The sequence below is a fragment of the Calidris pugnax genome, unplaced genomic scaffold (genome assembly GCF_001431845.1).
Source record: "Calidris pugnax isolate Ruff unplaced genomic scaffold, ASM143184v1 scaffold67, whole genome shotgun sequence".
Classification (NCBI taxonomy): domain Eukaryota; kingdom Metazoa; phylum Chordata; class Aves; order Charadriiformes; family Scolopacidae; genus Calidris; species Calidris pugnax.
Window position 1 is genome coordinate 286,634 of NW_015090779.1, and position 17,263 is coordinate 303,896.

At 39.7% G+C, this 17,263-nt stretch overlaps 1 protein-coding gene across 2 annotated transcripts; it reads left to right on the top strand.

Moving 5' to 3' along the window:
* The first annotated feature begins 8,661 nt into the window (after nucleotides 1-8,661).
* COMMD8 (COMM domain containing 8) lies at nucleotides 8,662-15,477 on the top strand. 2 transcript variants are annotated; one of them, XM_014954262.1, is made up of 5 exons: nucleotides 8,662-8,735; nucleotides 9,132-9,287; nucleotides 11,413-11,565; nucleotides 13,162-13,317; nucleotides 14,996-15,477. In XM_014954262.1, exons 1-5 carry the CDS (start codon nucleotides 8,691-8,693, stop codon nucleotides 15,014-15,016), a joined length of 531 nt encoding a protein of 176 aa, XP_014809748.1. In that variant the 5' UTR covers nucleotides 8,662-8,690; the 3' UTR covers nucleotides 15,017-15,477. The 2 variants fall into 2 exon arrangements, with proteins under 2 accessions (XP_014809748.1, XP_014809740.1); XM_014954254.1 differs by lacking the exon at nucleotides 14,996-15,477 and having other exon boundaries at nucleotides 13,162-13,365.
* The last annotated feature ends 1,786 nt before the right edge of the window (nucleotides 15,478-17,263 follow it).

Consider the following 17,263-nt stretch of genomic DNA (forward strand, 5'->3'; position numbering starts at 1 on the left):
TCCACCTTTGTTTTGCTAAAGCAAACCAGATAAGAATGAATTATATCAAACCAAACGAAGACTAACTAAATTCTGAATATAAGTGTCCAGCCAAAGGTGTGCTGCTGTTTAACAAATCCATTCAGACCTTAGTTAATGTTGGATAACTTTCCCTGACGTAGCTTGTGTAGACATTTTTTAAGGGAGTAACTGACTGTAGTACTCACTCATGCAGTCCTCGTGCTTTGCCTGTGGTTTATACCATTATGTTCAGCCAACTGCAGAATGCCAGGAATCGGGAAGCTTGCGTCATATCCCAGTTCTGGAGGGCAGTCAGTATTAGCAGTTATTATTAGCACTCAGTAGCGGTTGTTATTACTGGTGCAGCATTTACTGATACACCACTCACTGTGCTGTGGCCATCGTGTGTATTAGGAACTTTCACCCTGAAAGTCACTAAGATGATGGGACTTTTTGTTCTAGGGATTTTCATTCTGTTGCCCGTTCTGCAGAAAGTAATCACCAACTGGAATTTAACAAAGAATCTGAAAGAGTCTTTCACTTTTAAGGGGCTCTGAATTACCAGGACAAGCAGAAAACATCTTAAATGAGATATCATCATCTTACTGCAGCTCCTAATGCAGCAGGAATTTACCTCTTACCTTGGCGTTAGTACTTTCTACAATAGGGAAGTTGAATTGGTAATCTAGAGTGAGACTCCAGCTTCTAACAATCCAGGTTCACTACTCTGCTGAACTAACACAGGCCCAGTGAATAAGAAGAGACAAAACTGCAACTTTTAAAAAAAGCAACACCATCTAACGCTGCAAGTTCTAGGCTGATGGGAAGGTGTGTACGGTTGGAAAATAGACCTAGCTGAGTGGAGTTCTACACAGGCGGCTTTGATGCGCTGGGATGAATTGCTTTATCCCTTCTTTTTCTGTTTACTGTGTTGTGGCAATTTCCCATGGCTAATCTTCAGCCTTATCTTACCTACAGCTGTAGACTTGTTATTAGCTTGTTTACACTGCTACAGTTTTATTGTGCATCGGAACACTTTTGGTATGCACTTATGATACGTACTTACGTGCCCTCCTTTTCACTGTATACATAAACAAGTTATTTGACTTGCTGATTTTATCTGATCCACTAAATAACCTTAATTCTGCATCTTCTTTTTTATCAAACCACTCTATCAGCTAATAGAATGAGCTGAGTCAGTGACATCAAATGAACTATTTAGTAAATGTTGCTTCTCTCTCTCTTTCCATGTAGAAAGTTACTGCCTGGGTTATAATTTTTCTCAAGCTTTTTTTTTTCTCTTTCAATTTTTTTACAGTTTTTTTAACACATAATTTCCACTGAACAGATGATTCCAACTCGCTTAACAAAATTGGTCAGTTTTTTAACAGTTACTTACGTCACAACTACTATATCCATTTCTTGAATAAAAATAACCCAACAGATGGAGATGAAGATGCCAGCTGGACTTTTGATTCTCTCAGCTATTTCCACAAGGGAAAATCCAAGGCTGTTGTTTCATAAGATGGTTAATCTAATTTTAGGAAACCTAACTTCAGATAAAAAGTGTCCACAAGACACCACACTGATAAAAACTCATTTTTATGCTTCACAAGTTTTTAAACATTCTTGAAGGTGAAACTTTGTCCCAGCAGACTTTATATCTGATCATCTCACCTTCTAAAGCCAGTGTAAACCAAGATGAAGATAAAGTATAGACCAAGACCCAATACAAGTATGGCTTTAGCTAATTTGGAAGACTTGGAAACGTATGCATGTTTCTGATCCACTTGGGTAGCCCAGTACATCACAGATACAATATTAATTAATGAAAAGCCATGACCATAGTAAAGACAAGAGAGATTTATTCTCTCACAGGTATTGTAGGTCAAGTTCAAATTTAGAAGGAAGTCTAGGGTTTACTTTTAACTAGTACTATATATGACAATATTAGAATAACTGCTCTTTGCTAGGATTCTGTGTCATTCAATGAACTGTAGTTAACATATGAAAAAACATACCCTGTCTTTGAATGAACAATTTATATTTTCTCCTTGTTTTCCTCTTATAGGTAGAGGAACTGTTTAAGGAAAACTAGGAAAATTAATGTAGTTGTAAATTTTCTATTTTAAGTCACTCAGGATTTCTCCTGAAATATTCTCCAAACTGTGAAAGGAAAAATTTGTGCTACAGTGGCTTGTGGAAGAATGAGTAGACCATGTCTTCGCAGTGCAAAGAGAAATTACCTGGAGAGCCCTTCTCCAGAATTTGCTCCAGAGTAACTCTAAATAAAAGCAATTAACATCTCAGATACTTCTCTGAAAATTAAGAGTTATTTCTACCTATGCAATAACATTAAACCATTGCAAATCTGTTGTGAGCAAAATACTAACCAAAGCTATTTTCACCTGCATAATGAGATTCATTATTTCACTATTGCAAACCCTATTCATAAACACATGCATTTTCCTATAAAATTCTTGCACTTGTGCATGAACATGAAAGTTTTCAGATTTTTTCAGCTGGCTGGTAATGCTTTTAGGTAAATTAGAACATTTTTTTTGTACCTAGAAAGAGAAATTATACATGAGCAGGCTGAGATACAATGATGTTATGGACATGGCTCTCTTACTCATCAGTGACTAAGCCATAAGAAAATTGCTCGCCATTGCAAAGAAGTAAACAGTGTGCCTCTCTTCTTTTTGTGTCTTCGTTAATGTGAGACACTCTCATGCTGAAGAATGAGGGGAATTGCAGCCATATGAGTCAAAGCAGAAGTTGTCCGAGGAGTCATGGAGCCCATGGGTCATGGAGATTATACAACTGCAGCAGCAGTGTAACAGTTAGCAAAGTTTAAAAAGCTGGTAACTATAAAGAATTTGCACAGGACTCTTACAACTGCTTCCCAAAATCTACTTTTCAAATTAATACATGAATATTTAGTTAGGTTTGTGGGAACATGTCACTTTCAATTTTTTTTTTTCTTTTGCCCTTCTTCTCTTTTGCAATGTATTTCTTTGTATTCCTCATGAGCACTACATTTGCTGTGTTTGATACCATACTGTTTGTATGGTATCAAAGAATATTCTAAGAAAAAAATAACTTCTTTTATTCTGGACACACACTTGGCTTCCTGCCATGGTCATACTTTTTCCCAAATACAAAAGAACTGCTGGTTCTTATCAGATATTATTTAAAGTTCATAAATGTGATGGTGTGGAGCCACAAACTTAATGGATTCCACACCACCTGTAGGAACAGTCAGATATCACTTAATATTAGTATTAATTCTGCAGGTGGGGAAACTCAGATGCAAGAAGATGAAGTGGGTAGGAAATAATATAGTGGCAGGGCTGGAATTTTTTCTATATCCTAGTTCTGTGCAAAGTATGGTGGTCACAGAGTCTGAGAGAAGAAAAAATGGGAACAGATGTTAAATATCCTTCAAGGAAAGTTATAGTGTACTAACTGATTCCACTTTCCTGAGCTTGGATACAGGCAGGGATAGATGGGATTTGTTCTTTAATAGGAGTCTGGGAACACCTTCAGTGATGTCTATTCAATTGTTATTTCCCATGGAAAGAGAAGGGCAGCAGTAGGAGGTAGCTGTGAAAAGCTGCCCCTTAAATATTATTTAGAGACCCCAAAGAAGTCCAGGCATTCTGGCCAGCACGACACAGACTGACAAGACTGACAAAGACTCCCAAGGCCTTTTCCCTTGGGAGCAAGTTGGCTGCATTTACCCTGGAAGGGATTTAGTGGTAAAAAAGCACTGCTGTGCTGTACTGGCAAAAGCACTCTTAACATACATGTATCCGTATCAACAAACGGCTTTTACTTAGTCTATTAAAATTAACTTCTCTTTATTTCCCCATGGTTGAAACAACCTTTGTCAGCAAAACCAGGGTTTTGCCAGCTATTTGACCAACAGCTGTTTTCAGTACCTTAAAATGTTATGGGATAAAAATAAAATCTACAGTAGCTATCATAGTAGCTCTCAACTCAGAGTCATATAATAAATATAGTCCACGAATTCCTTGTGTGGATGAGGGGAGATGTGCCTACAAGTGTGTTTATTATTTTAGGAATACTTTCTCCCCGCTGCTATTATGACTTGTTGGTGCAACTTGCTATGCAGCATATTCCAGTGTCTACTAATTGTTGTTTACTAATAGGGCTAAGAGTCACCACAACCTACCCACAGGGCATTTTCTTTTATCTTTTATGATGTCCAAAGAATTTTGAAAAGCACCAACACACTTTTACCGTCCATTATTAATATTAAAATCTTAAGGTTAGGCTTAGACAAGGGGAGGAATATTTGGCTTGTGGTTTTACTGCATCTGCCCTACAAGGGATTATTAATTTTCTGTTGTTGTTGTCTTTTTGCATTCCAGCCATTACAATCATTAGACCTGCATATGGTGAGTAAAATTCTAGTCCTGACGTGTACTTGGTATTTAATTTACCTAAAACTTGTAAACATTAAAAAAGTGGACTTAGAAGAATAGAAAAGGTAACAATAGATTTTTCCTTATAAAATGGTAGCAATAGATCAGATGAAATAAACTGTCTGCACAGGATAAGAAATAATGGGCTTGAATTGTAGGAAAGGAGAGTTAGGAGGATATTCATAGAGACTCTGAAGGCACTCCCTCTCCAGTCAAAGAAGCTTATGCAAAGAAGTGTGTCTTGTGGACAGGAGAGAGAAAAGACAAGAGTAAGTCTGTGTCTGCCCAGCTGTGGACAGAAGATGGTGACCAGAAGATCCACCTGATGGATCTCCAGAAGATGGTGATTTGTAAGCGTTGCGGACAGGAGAGAAAAGACAAGAGTAAGTCTGTACCTGCCTAGCTGTGGACAGAAGATGGTGACCAGAAGATCCACCTGATGGATCTCCAGAAGATGGTGATTTGTAAGCATATGGTCCCAGTTACTGACTCCAGTTTGTCTGGAGTTATGAGCTGTTACTTTACTAGGTGTATGGCTCATGCTAACTACAGGCCCCTTGGCCTATACAGTAGGTCACTCTTCTGCTCCAAGCTATTCCCCTGCCTGTCCTGCAGAGTACTGGGTGTGATACCAGCTCCTGGCCCTCCCATTGCCTCAGCCAGGCAGGTGTCAAGATGCATACAGTACAGATATTTAAAAAAAAATTTGCTATGATATTAACTTGTTTGATTTAGAATAATATATACAAGATTTTTTCCATATGTACTTCAAAGTATGCTCAGAGAGTCTCCAGGAATAGGAGTTTCCCTCTGAAAATCTGGCAGTGTAGCAGAGCTGTTTTGAATGATCTCTTTAGTATGTTTTTGTCTGTGAAAGGCAGTACAGACTTTGGTATATAAATTGTGTGTCTCTAAGGTGATGAACCACGAGAATGTCCCTCACAGCTATTGCTAGATCTTCAGTGCAATCTCTTGGAAGGACATAACTGCTACAGAAAAAACTAAGAGGATTCTGAAATTTCAGAGAAGTGAAAACAAGAACATTTAAGGAAGTCTCGCTTGTTACATCAAACTTCAGAACAAATTTCATCTGATCTAAGTGTGGGCTGCCAGAAGGGGTAGTTTTGTCTTCCCTCTCTGTCCCAACCACAAAGGTCTCTTCTGTCAGAAGTGCTACTCTGTTCCAGCCTGGCTGAAATCTAACCTGTGAAAAAAATAAAGGGATACAAAAATAACAATTAGTTTTCAGCCGTATCAGCCGCAGTTTCATCCTGCAGCCCCAGGCACCCTAACGGTGGCATGAGGGATGGGGACAGGATACAGAGCTGGCAACAGGGGCTGGGGGACCAGTGGCATCCTTTTCTGTGGCATCCTACATTTAGCTCAGCATAATTTGAACTGCAACCCTATGTTTCCTCTGCATTTAAAAAACCCATCTACTGCCCCCTCCATGTTGGTAAAATACAGAATTATCTATTTATTTATACTTACACACCAATTTAGTAGTTCCTTGTGGGACAGAGTTAAACTGGTGCTCAGATGCTCTGTCCAACTGGATACACTTGGAGGAATGTAGAACATCTTTATGCCACTATAATATGGAGAACCTCTGATTATGAAATTATTTCCCAATGTTTTAATTATTGCCATTCTTCCAAAACCAAGGGCAACAAAAGGATCAATTTTAAAATGGGTTTAATTCCTGCAGTTTATCTTGTGGATTATCAGTACTAGCAAAGAAAACCCTCTGTAAGTCAGCAGCAGTGGGCAGAACACAATGCAAATTTCATTCCACACTTCTCTCTCGCGAACCTGGTGCTTTTCTTGCCATCCTGGAGTCTCTTGGCTACCAATGTACCATTCTGCCAGTTTCACTCCCTGTCTCTGATTTTGTGGTTATTTGACAGCTTACCTTCAGAGGGGTGGGGTGGGTTATTGCTGCTGCAGTACAGAAGCATGAAAAGCAGGTATTTTTAAGGCCTAAAACCTGATGGTGGATTCAAATAACGCAAGTCCAAACAAACTCCGAACTGCCACAGGCCAGCTTTGTACACCCTCACATTTTGTAGTAGTAGATAGGCTCCCAGACATGGATTCAGCTAACCCAGCTGTGGTTTCCTTGCGTGGTCTGACTCTGCTCCTCATATGTCAGTAGGCTGAATCCAAAACATTATTTTAAACTACACATCTGTGAAAAGTGAAACTCTTTATTCTTCGGACCTGCAGAAACCAAGCTGCTTTGAAGTGTTCACTGAGATTGTGTCAGGCAGAACAGTGGTGGTTCCCCATCCTCTTTTATGTGCTCCTGTCTTTCACGTGTTACATCTTTGATCTCTTGCATTCACCACTTGTTTGATCCTTTTCATCTGAGTGGGACGCTCACTACCTTTCTCCTTATTCCCTGTAATTTATTTTTTTCCAAGTCTGGATGGTTTCCATATTTCTCCAGTGTTCTCTCTGGGTCTGTTTTGTTTGGAGCAGAAGCTCCCCCTGCTGCTTTATTTTGTAGTGTGCAACATTGTACAGTCGAAAGAAACTGGAAAGTTTTCCAGTTATCTAACAAAGCAAATTCTTGGGAAATAAAGCAAATTATTATTGAAAATGATATAATTTTTTTTTTATTTGCAATTTCAGCTATTCCTGAATTTAACAACAACTTCAAGTAATTTCTCCATAATGAAATTGAATATATCTTGCAGAAGCCTTTATTAAAAATCTAGTCAGTAGCAAACCCTGAGAGAACTTGTGTCAGCAAAAAATGAAATCAGTTCTTCCCCATCTGTTTCTTCTCCAAAACTCCCACGCATCACGCTGTTCCTACACGGACACATACCTGTCTTTGGAGAAGTCATGCTGCAAACTGACTTAACCAGCCTTGGGTTTTCCGCAGACCTTCTCTCCACCAGTATGGACTTGTAGCTGCTTTTGCATTCTTACAGCCCAGTGTTATAGTTACGCACGCCTAATTGTTTGCCTGTGAATTGGCCTAGCGATTTCGGTGAAATAAGGTCCGCCTACAGGTATTTCAGTTTCTGTGCAGTTTTGTGTTCTGCTGCGACTTGAATTTGTACTGCTTTCCTCATGCAAGTGGTCGAGGCGTTTTGGCTTCTTCACGTCCACATTCAAATCAACTTATGGCAGAGAAAGGTCATTGCTGGTGTTAAACCCTGTTCCATAAACCTCCTGTGTGGCCTGATTAACGCTTTGGCAAAGCAGAAACAAGTTGTTCCTGTCAACGCTGTGTTGGCAGCATGGACTTTTGCAGTTAGTAATTCTCCTAATTTCATTTAATATCAGAGAGGTGGTGCCTATTGTATGCCTTGAGGAGGATGCCTTGTCCTCCCCTGCCACCGGTTGGAAAGTTACCCTGTTAGGAGTGGAAAGCGAAATAGCTGACGTGTTTTTGCATATGAAAGCTCATAGAATCACAGGATGGCTGGGGTTGGAAAGGACCTTCAGAGACCATCTAGTCCAACCCCCCTGCCAGAGCAGGGTCACCCAGAGCAGGCTGGACAGGAACCCATCTGGGTGGGTTGTGAATATCTCCAGAGAAGGAGACTCCACACCCTCTCTGGGCAGCCTGTTCCAGGGCTCTGCCACCCTCAAAGTAAGGAAGATTTTTCCTCATGTTGAGATGGAATTTCCTGCGTTCCAGTTTGTGCCCGTTGCCCCTTGTCCTGTCAGCGGGCACCACTGAGAAGAGTCTGGCCCCATCCCCTTGACACCCGTGCCTTAGGTATTGATGAGGTCCCCTCTCAGTCTTCTCTTCTCCAGGCTAAACAAACCCAGGTCTCTCAGCCTTTCCTCCTAAAGAGGTTCTCCATTCCTTTGATCACCTTCACAGCCCTCCACAGGACTCTCTCCAGCAGTTTCTTGTCTTTCTTGAACTGGGGGACCCAGAACTGGACACAGGACTCCGGATGGGGCCTCACCAGAGCAGAGGGGGAGGATGACCTCCCTCGACCTGACGGACACGCTCTTTTTATTGCGCCCCAGGAGACTATTTGCCTTCTTAGCTCGGACACGCTCTTTTTAATGCGCCCCAGGAGACTATTTGCCTTCTTAGCTCGTATATTTTTTGGGGGGGGTTCGGCTTCATTCACCGCCCGGCCGGAGGTCGCACAGAGGGGCGGTGAAGCGCCGGGGCCGGGTCTCGAACCCGTCACCTGGAGCGGGCGAGGCGGGGTCTTTGACCGCGCGCATGCGCGTTGCCGCCCGAGGAGGGGGACAGACCCGGAAATGCTGGGGCTGCTGGAGAAGCTCCCGCCGGGACGGGCCCTCGAGGTGGGGTGGCCGGGAAGGGAAGCGGGGCCCGGGGGCGCGGCGGTGGGAGCAGGGGGGTGTCCCCCGGCATCGGCTGTCGGGGCTGGGGCGGCTGAGGTGCCGCTCTCCGGCAGCCGTGAGGGAGGTCGGTCCCGCCGGCCCGGTGCGGCTCCCCTCAGCGGCCTCCCGCGGGGAGGGCCCCCCCCCAGAGCAGAACCGAAAGTACGGGCTCAAAATACAACGGGGGAGAGGGGGGAGGCTTTTTAGGATGGTCCATAGTTTGTGTTTAGAGGAAGCGTTGAGAACAGTACCCAGTGAAGGGGAATGTGATAACTGAGTTGCATGATCAGCCTCATATCTGCTCTGGGTTACCTGTGATAGGCTCGTGTTCTTAAGTTACGCATCACGTTGTTTCAGTTCCTTCATAAAATAATTGACGGCATATGTGGCCGCGCCTATCCTCGGTACCAGGATTATGGCAGCATTTGGAGTTTGTCGGAGTGGATGGAGGTTTTGGAAGAAACAGTAACGTATTTCAAAGCTGCAGTTGGCAAAAGCCTATCTGATGAAGAGGTAAGGGCTCAATGCTGATTGGGCTTGACTTTAAGAGATCATAGTAGAGTGGTTAGTCTTGTAGTTTATTTAGTACTAAAGTATTTTATAGTGTAGCACTTGAATAGGAGCAGATTAAGCCTAAATAGGTAGGTCAGCAGTATTTAGAGATACATTGGGAAGACTTCAAAAGTGAAATTGACACTGCTTCTCTAGTTTTTGTTTTTGTTTTGTTTTTTTTTAAATAGAACTGGATAATGTTTGTTTAAGTCCTGTTTTATTCACGTAAACAGATAATCTAAGTATACCATCAAATTAAATCTGTTTTTCTTAAAATGCATAATCTTTTGCCCGTTGCTTTTATTTTGACTGCCTGCTAATGGCTAGATCAAAGAAAGATACTTGTGTAGACATAGGATAGTCCATACATCATTGTGTCTCTTTCAGCTAAGCTCATGTATTTTGTCTCCACTCTGAAGTTCAGAAACTTTCAGAGATAAACCTGTGGTGTTTGAGTGTGTGATTTATTTTTTTTGATGGTGTTTTGATTTTAGGGTGGCTTCTAAGAAGGCCCTTAAAGCCTCAATTATTCATCTTCTTTTAATTTAAATTACAAGATTTTTTTTTGGTTCTTCTGAGGCATACTTGAGACTCCACATGCCTTTTGTTCTGCTTGAAGGTCTGTGTGGAAGCTGTGGGATGTTGTCATCTCCTTCCTTAGTTCTAGAGTGAATTCCTCCTCGTACACGCATAGAAATGGTCCCTTGGTTCTGCTTTGTGCAGCAGGAATCTCACTGGGCCTGGAAATGGCCATTCTGCTTTTTGATTACTGGGAGCTGAGGGATGCTTTGCGTGCAGTAAATGCTAAAGAAAGTTATAGGAAGTGATAGTTGCGTGAGGCTGCAAAAGAATGCCAAGAGAAAGATGGTGTGTTTTTTCTTTTATAGTTTATACAATTGCATATTGTACTGTAACAGAAAGCAGAAAGCTGCATTTCCTAGGCTGCCTAAGTTTTGGTGTCATCCAGCTTTAATTTCATCCCTTCTCTCCTTTTTGAAGGTTGTCTTGCAACTGAAATGATGGAATTCAGATTATTGACAGTATCTCCTGGTGGTGACTCCCCCATTGATGTGGAAAAAAAGAAAGAAGTTCTCTTCAAAACCAAAAGTTGATGCTGTAAAATACTGAAGTGAGAAGGCTGTCATGACTTGTGACCAAATAAACTACTAATCCTTTGATAAAAAAATAATAAAATCTTGTATTATCTGTTTGACCAAAAACATAAAAATCCAATGTAAGTTGCTTTTAGTACTAAAGATTTGTAGAACTATAGAAAAGTATCATTTATGACGTGTGCCATATTTGTTTTGCTTAAACTCTGGCAGTGACTGCACAGGACCCTACTAAAACTAAGGTGTCTTACTTGCATAATGTTACCTTTATCTAAGGTGCTGTGATGATGAAGAACGTGATAGAGTACTTGTAGCATTAATGTATTTATACTTGTAAATAGTAAATAAACACTTTATTTTGTGTGTGAATAATTGCAGTAAATTGTTTCTTAATTTATTAATCACTAAACTCGCTCTTTTGAGATGCTGGGAAAAATCAGCTTTACAAACAAAAGCTGTGTAGAACCACAGAATGGATGAGGTTGGAAGGGACCTCTGGAGGTCGTCTTGTCCCACTCCCTGCTCAGGCAGTGCCACCTAGAGCAGCCTACAGAGGACCGTGCGTGGATGGCTTTTGAATATCTCCCGAGGATGGGGACACTACAACTTCTGTAGGTAACCTGTTCAGTGCTCAGCAGTTGAGGAAGAAGCACTGGGGCTTTACTTGGAGTGAAGTTTGGGTTTTTAGCTTTGGTTTTGTATCTTAATTGATGGCTTTTCACTTCAGTATGTTTGTTTTCAAAAGAGGCTGCAGTGCTGGAGAGGAGCTGACCTACATAGGGCATGACTGACTGTAACTATCAAACAAAAAGAGCAGCCAGTGAGAGCAGTATAAAAAAGATGAGGCTAGGGAGTCTTCTATAACAGCTGTCTGGTTAGAAGCTTTGATACCTACTGAGCACGGCTATTACAGGTGGAGTGTGTTATTTCTGTAGTTCATAGTTTCATAGCAATCACAATTTTTATTTTTGCAGGCTGCTCAGCAGATAAATGAGTTAAATCCAAACTATCAAGAAGCAATCACAAAATGTCTGAAGGGCAGAAAGGAAGAAATCAGGAATGCACTATTGGAAAGAGTAAATGGAATCTCTTCTGCCCAGCTGCAAGATTTTGACTGGCAATTAAAGGTGAGATTGTTGTCCTATATAGTATAGACTGTAAAAGTAAGATTATTCTTTATTTTTTCCTTCTCCTTTCTTTTAAAGGTCCAATGTTTATCTCTTTCCTTAACGGAGAGTAAGCATTATGCAGGAGCAGCTGAAAGTGTCATGTGCTATTATGATTTTGAGGCCTGACTAGACAGTATTTTTACTCAAAAAAGAAATATTTGCTTAACTTTAAGAGTAGTACACTGATTCGGGATGTATTTCCCTGACTTTTTTCAAACTTTTAGATTCCTGCAATAAACAGTTATTAAATAATTAGTTTGAAGTAATTTATCTTTGATTTATTTGGTAATAAGGCAATGATAACTGTGGTGCCTGAAGCTGGATGGTGCTTTGGGGTTACGAAGACACAGCTGCTTTAAATTAAGCTCTATCAGAGACTTAAAATAGGAGCAGTGTAAGTAATGTTGTTTAGTTAGTCCATGGGAGCTGTTAAACAGATTTGTAGAGCTGTTAAATAGTTTTCAGTTTCAACAAATATTAAATAATTTGTGCAGAAAGCAGTTTTGGAAATCAAAGAGCAATACCCACAATAGACAAGATTTTGCAAGAAATATGGCAAGTATGGCATCATAATGTGCCTCAGATGAACTGCAGCCAGGGATTGATCTCTCACTAACTGCATTTACTGCTGACAAAAATACAAACTAGACTTACATGAACTCTTTCGTTTTTGCTTGTGGTTTCTTTTAACTTTTTCCTCTGGAGGATTTTTTTGAGTTTCATTCTATTTTGTGATACAAATTTCTGCTACGTGTATGAAGTATTGTATTCATTTAGGTTTAAACCACTTATTTGTTTTTTTCCCTTGAGTTGGTTGTGATTTTTTTTTTTTTGCTTGCCATAGTTGAATCCTACCAAGGACATTGTGTCTCCTTTGCTGTCCCGCATTCTGTTCTCTAAATAAATAAGATAGGTGTGTACAATAGTGACCTATAGTATTATCAACTGACCTTTGATCTTAATATATTTTAAAAGCCTTATCTATACTAGAGTGAATATAGTAGTAAACAAAAAAGAAAGCACAATTGGTATGTAATCCTATTTATCAGTGATTGTCAAATCGGATACCTGACAATGATCAGCTGTAGAGTTAAAAAATTCACAAAGGTGTCTTCTTTCTCCCAACTGCCCCTTTCTGTAAAACCTTTCTTACTTGTTGATTACCAGAACCATTTGAATATGGTGGCTTCAGAATTCATATACTTCACTTTTAAAAGGAGTCATGATCAAATATAACCTTTTCACCTAGAATACAATAATGTAGCGGCTTAGCAATTTGAACAAATTGTTTTGACGTTGTTTTGCTAGGAAGAGGGAGTTTAGTAATTTCAGTATATTGTTGGTATTAATAAACAAAAATCACAACAAGGGTGATGGTGATAAGCAAACCCAAAAACTGGGTGAGATGATTTGTGAGAAGTTAGTTTTGTCAAGTTGATATTTGTTCTGGTAGAACCGATTCAATATAAAGTTCAGATGTGATGCTGTGAAAGACTGAAGAGTTAACGGCTCCGCCTTACATTTCTGTTGTTGTTTTTTGATCAATCTGCATAGCTTGCTCTCTCCAGCGATAAGATCTCCATGCTGCAAATGCCACTTCTCAATCTTGATTTGGACGTGAGAGAAAATGGTGAAATTAAACCAATTTCTATAGAGATGAATAAGGAAGAGTTGCAGAACCTTATAAATGCACTGGAAGCCGCTAACAAGGTAGCTTTTACTGGTATCATCCTTTGTTCCTGACTTTCTTGTGTACTGAGCATATTTTAACTGAAGTTCTTCCAGGTATCTTGCTGAAAACCCAAAGTAAATCATTCATTGGTAAAATGCCTATAAAGTTACAGAAAGCCTTACATAAGGCTGATTGTCTTGGATAGACTTCAGGGGTGTTTTATCACAGTTTAGTGTGGAATTCTTAAAAACCGTAATTAGAATCCTGGTAAGCATAATAGTTGGTTCAGAGCACCATTAAAAAGTCATCTGAGACTGGGAGGAGAAGCAAATGAAAGGACAAAGGGTCAGATGAGAGATGACTTTGAAAGGTTGGAGAGAGAACCCCAGTGTTCCCTCAGCTTTGCAAAATGGCAGCAGTTGGGAATGCATATGGGAGAGTTGTTTGGTTCAAATTTAGTCCTGTAATTTCCATGGCACAGTAAGTCAGGAAGAAAGTTAGAAAGATTCCAGTCCAGTAATTCAAGAAGAAAACTTCAAGTGAAACTTTATTTGGAGTGTCTCGGGTTTCTTAATAGAAAAGACTAAGGGAAGTGAGGATTTCAAGAAAAATCGTTAGAGGAAGAAGCATCATCTCACCTGCATCCTGGTGCCAACTGCAGACCCTAGAGACTCTCCCTGTTCAGTTACATTACATGATTCATTCTGCCTCTGTTCTAAAGGAATATGTGGGAGTTCTGTATTTTCTTTTTTTAAATCTGAAAATGTCTTCAGATACTTAAGAAGTCTGTTACCTGGGAGATGGAATTCTCTTAATGTCTTGTAGGACGGATGTGAAAGTATTGTATCAACATGATTTAGAAGTCGTCAGTATCTAGTTGCTTCACGACATTGAGCAAGCAGGGTGTTTCTTTAGATGTTTTATGTAATGTTACAATGCTTTAGCTGGAATCTGGATGCCAACATTTAGAAAAAAAATCTTAGTATGTAACAACTGAAAATAACACTTTTATGGCTCAGAACTTAGTATTTAACTCTGTAATACCACTGTTAATATTTTGAATTATGAAAGACACTAAGATTATGTCTACGAGTTGCTTTAATGAGGCTGATGTGAGACCTCTGAATAACTACACAGTGCCCAGTAAGATAGAAGCTTTTGTCCAGATACAGGAGGTGGTCTTGTGATACGAGGGTCCTTAACAGCTTGCTTTCCCCTGGATTTTTTCCTCCAAAACTAAAGAAAAACAGTAGCTTGTCATGAACTCTACACTGTGCAAACAAGGGTTCTTCTGAGGCATACTTGAGACTCCACATGCCTTTTGTTCTGCTTGAAGGTCTGTGTGGAAGCTGTGGGATGTTGTCATCTCCTTCCTTAGTTCTAGAGTGAATTCCTCCTCGTACACGCATAGAAATGGTCCCTTGGTTCTGCTTTGTGCAGCAGGAATCTCACTGGGCCTGGAAATGGCCATTCTGCTTTTTGATTACTGGGAGCTGAGGGATGCTTTGCGTGCAGTAAATGCTAAAGAAAGTTATAGGAAGTGATAGTTGCGTGAGGCTGCAAAAGAATGCCAAGAGAAAGATGGTGTGTTTTTTCTTTTATAGTTTATACAATTGCATATTGTACTGTAACAGAAAGCAGAAAGCTGCATTTCCTAGGCTGCCTAAGTTTTGGTGTCATCCAGCTTTAATTTCATCCCTTCTCTCCTTTTTGAAGGTTGTCTTGCAACTGAAATGATGGAATTCAGATTATTGACAGTATCTCCTGGTGGTGACTCCCCCATTGATGTGGAAAAAAAGAAAGAAGTTCTCTTCAAAACCAAAAGTTGATGCTGTAAAATACTGAAGTGAGAAGGCTGTCATGACTTGTGACCAAATAAACTACTAATCCTTTGATAAAAAAATAATAAAATCTTGTATTATCTGTTTGACCAAAAACATAAAAATCCAATGTAAGTTGCTTTTAGTACTAAAGATTTGTAGAACTATAGAAAAGTATCATTTATGACGTGTGCCATATTTGTTTTGCTTAAACTCTGGCAGTGACTGCACAGGACCCTACTAAAACTAAGGTGTCTTACTTGCATAATGTTACCTTTATCTAAGGTGCTGTGATGATGAAGAACGTGATAGAGTACTTGTAGCATTAATGTATTTATACTTGTAAATAGTAAATAAACACTTTATTTTGTGTGTGAATAATTGCAGTAAATTGTTTCTTAATTTATTAATCACTAAACTCGCTCTTTTGAGATGCTGGGAAAAATCAGCTTTACAAACAAAAGCTGTGTAGAACCACAGAATGGATGAGGTTGGAAGGGACCTCTGGAGGTCGTCTTGTCCCACTCCCTGCTCAGGCAGTGCCACCTAGAGCAGCCTACAGAGGACCGTGCGTGGATGGCTTTTGAATATCTCCCGAGGATGGGGACACTACAACTTCTGTAGGTAACCTGTTCAGTGCTCAGCAGTTGAGGAAGAAGCACTGGGGCTTTACTTGGAGTGAAGTTTGGGTTTTTAGCTTTGGTTTTGTATCTTAATTGATGGCTTTTCACTTCAGTATGTTTGTTTTCAAAAGAGGCTGCAGTGCTGGAGAGGAGCTGACCTACATAGGGCATGAAAAGGATAATCCCAACCCACTTGATACAGCAGATAATGGGTAAGTTCAAGTCTAAATCTTTCTGAAACCATAACGCTAGAGAAGAGAACACCAGGAATCTTACAGTTGCTACTATTTGTTAAAGCATCCTTCCATAGGTGAAGATCAGCTTATTTGCAATGCTTACGTAAATAGTAATGTGTACCTCTCAAGATGCATGTGTTTTACACGTTTTATGTATATAAAAAGGCAAAGTGTTGATGGCTTACCTTCTTCATAGATCCAAAATCAGGGTCCTGTATTTCATCTATGTTTTGTTGTGCGGTAGTTTTTTGTATAAGCAAAGTGTAAAATAATACATCTGTACAAAAAATTGAACTTCAGAGGGCTCTCTTGTAGAAAGGCCTCTATGAGTAAATAGTAATGTGTACCTCTCAAGATGCATGTGTTTTACACGTTTTATGTATATAAAAAGGCAAAGTGTTGATGGCTTACCTTCTTCATAGATCCAAAATCAGGGTCCTGTATTTCATCTATGTTTTGTTGTGCGGTAGTTTTTTGTATAAGCAAAGTGTAAAATAATACATCTGTACAAAAAATTGAACTTCAGAGGGCTCTCTTGTAGAAAGGCCTCTATGAAAGGGATTTTGGTAGGCTTTATGGATAGGAATATAAGTAGGTTTATAATATTAAAGCTAGCACTAGAAGTTTTATGGGGCAGAGAACATTTAAAAAAATGTGTGTGTATAAAATGCAGATTTTTTTTCCTTTTGTTTGATACTGCTGCATTTAGTAAGATGTGCACATTGGTCAGTGTCAGGGGTAGAGAATTGTAAGACTGAAAGACTGGAAACCTATGTTACAGTGAAATGACTGCAATCCTTCAGATTGAGCCAGATCTGGCTCAATGATAGTCTTGAATATACGTAAGCAACAGAAATTTGATAATGGATCAGGTAACAGATAAAAACCTTGCATAAATGGTACAGAATTCAAGCTAAAAATTCAGATTGGAATTGATATTTGTTTAACTTTATGAAAAAATCTGGAAAGATTTCCTGCCGGTTGTCCAGTAGTCACTTCAGGAGCGTGCTGGTTTTTTAAATTGTGACTTTAAGGAATAAATTGCTCAGGTCTATTTATTTTATTCATAGATAGATTTGCTATGATCCCACTTCTCCCTTTGCTCTAGATCTAGTCACTTTATAGAAGAATCACTATATTATTTTGATACGGCCTTATGTGTTTAAATGCTTCGTGGGTCATACGATGCAGCCTGAAGGTGTAACTGCTTTAGCTTTCATTACACTGACAGCATTTGTTGCTAAAAGGCTTTTGTAAGTAAAAGAGGCTTAATGTTTGGTACCTGATTTTTTTTTAACTGACTTT

What these genes read in the sequence shown, in the direction of transcription:
- COMMD8 (XM_014954254.1), top strand. Translation starts at nt 8,691, where the DNA reads ATGCTGGGGCTGCTGGAGAAGCTCCCGCCGGGACGGGCCCTCGAG. An exon ending in AAAGCCTATCTGATGAAGAG is followed by an intron (nt 9,288 to 11,412) that starts GTAAGGGCTCAA and finishes TTATTTTTGCAG; the next exon opens with GCTGCTCAGCAGATAAATGA. An exon ending in ATTTTGACTGGCAATTAAAG is followed by an intron (nt 11,566 to 13,161) that starts GTGAGATTGTTG and finishes CAATCTGCATAG; the next exon opens with CTTGCTCTCTCCAGCGATAA.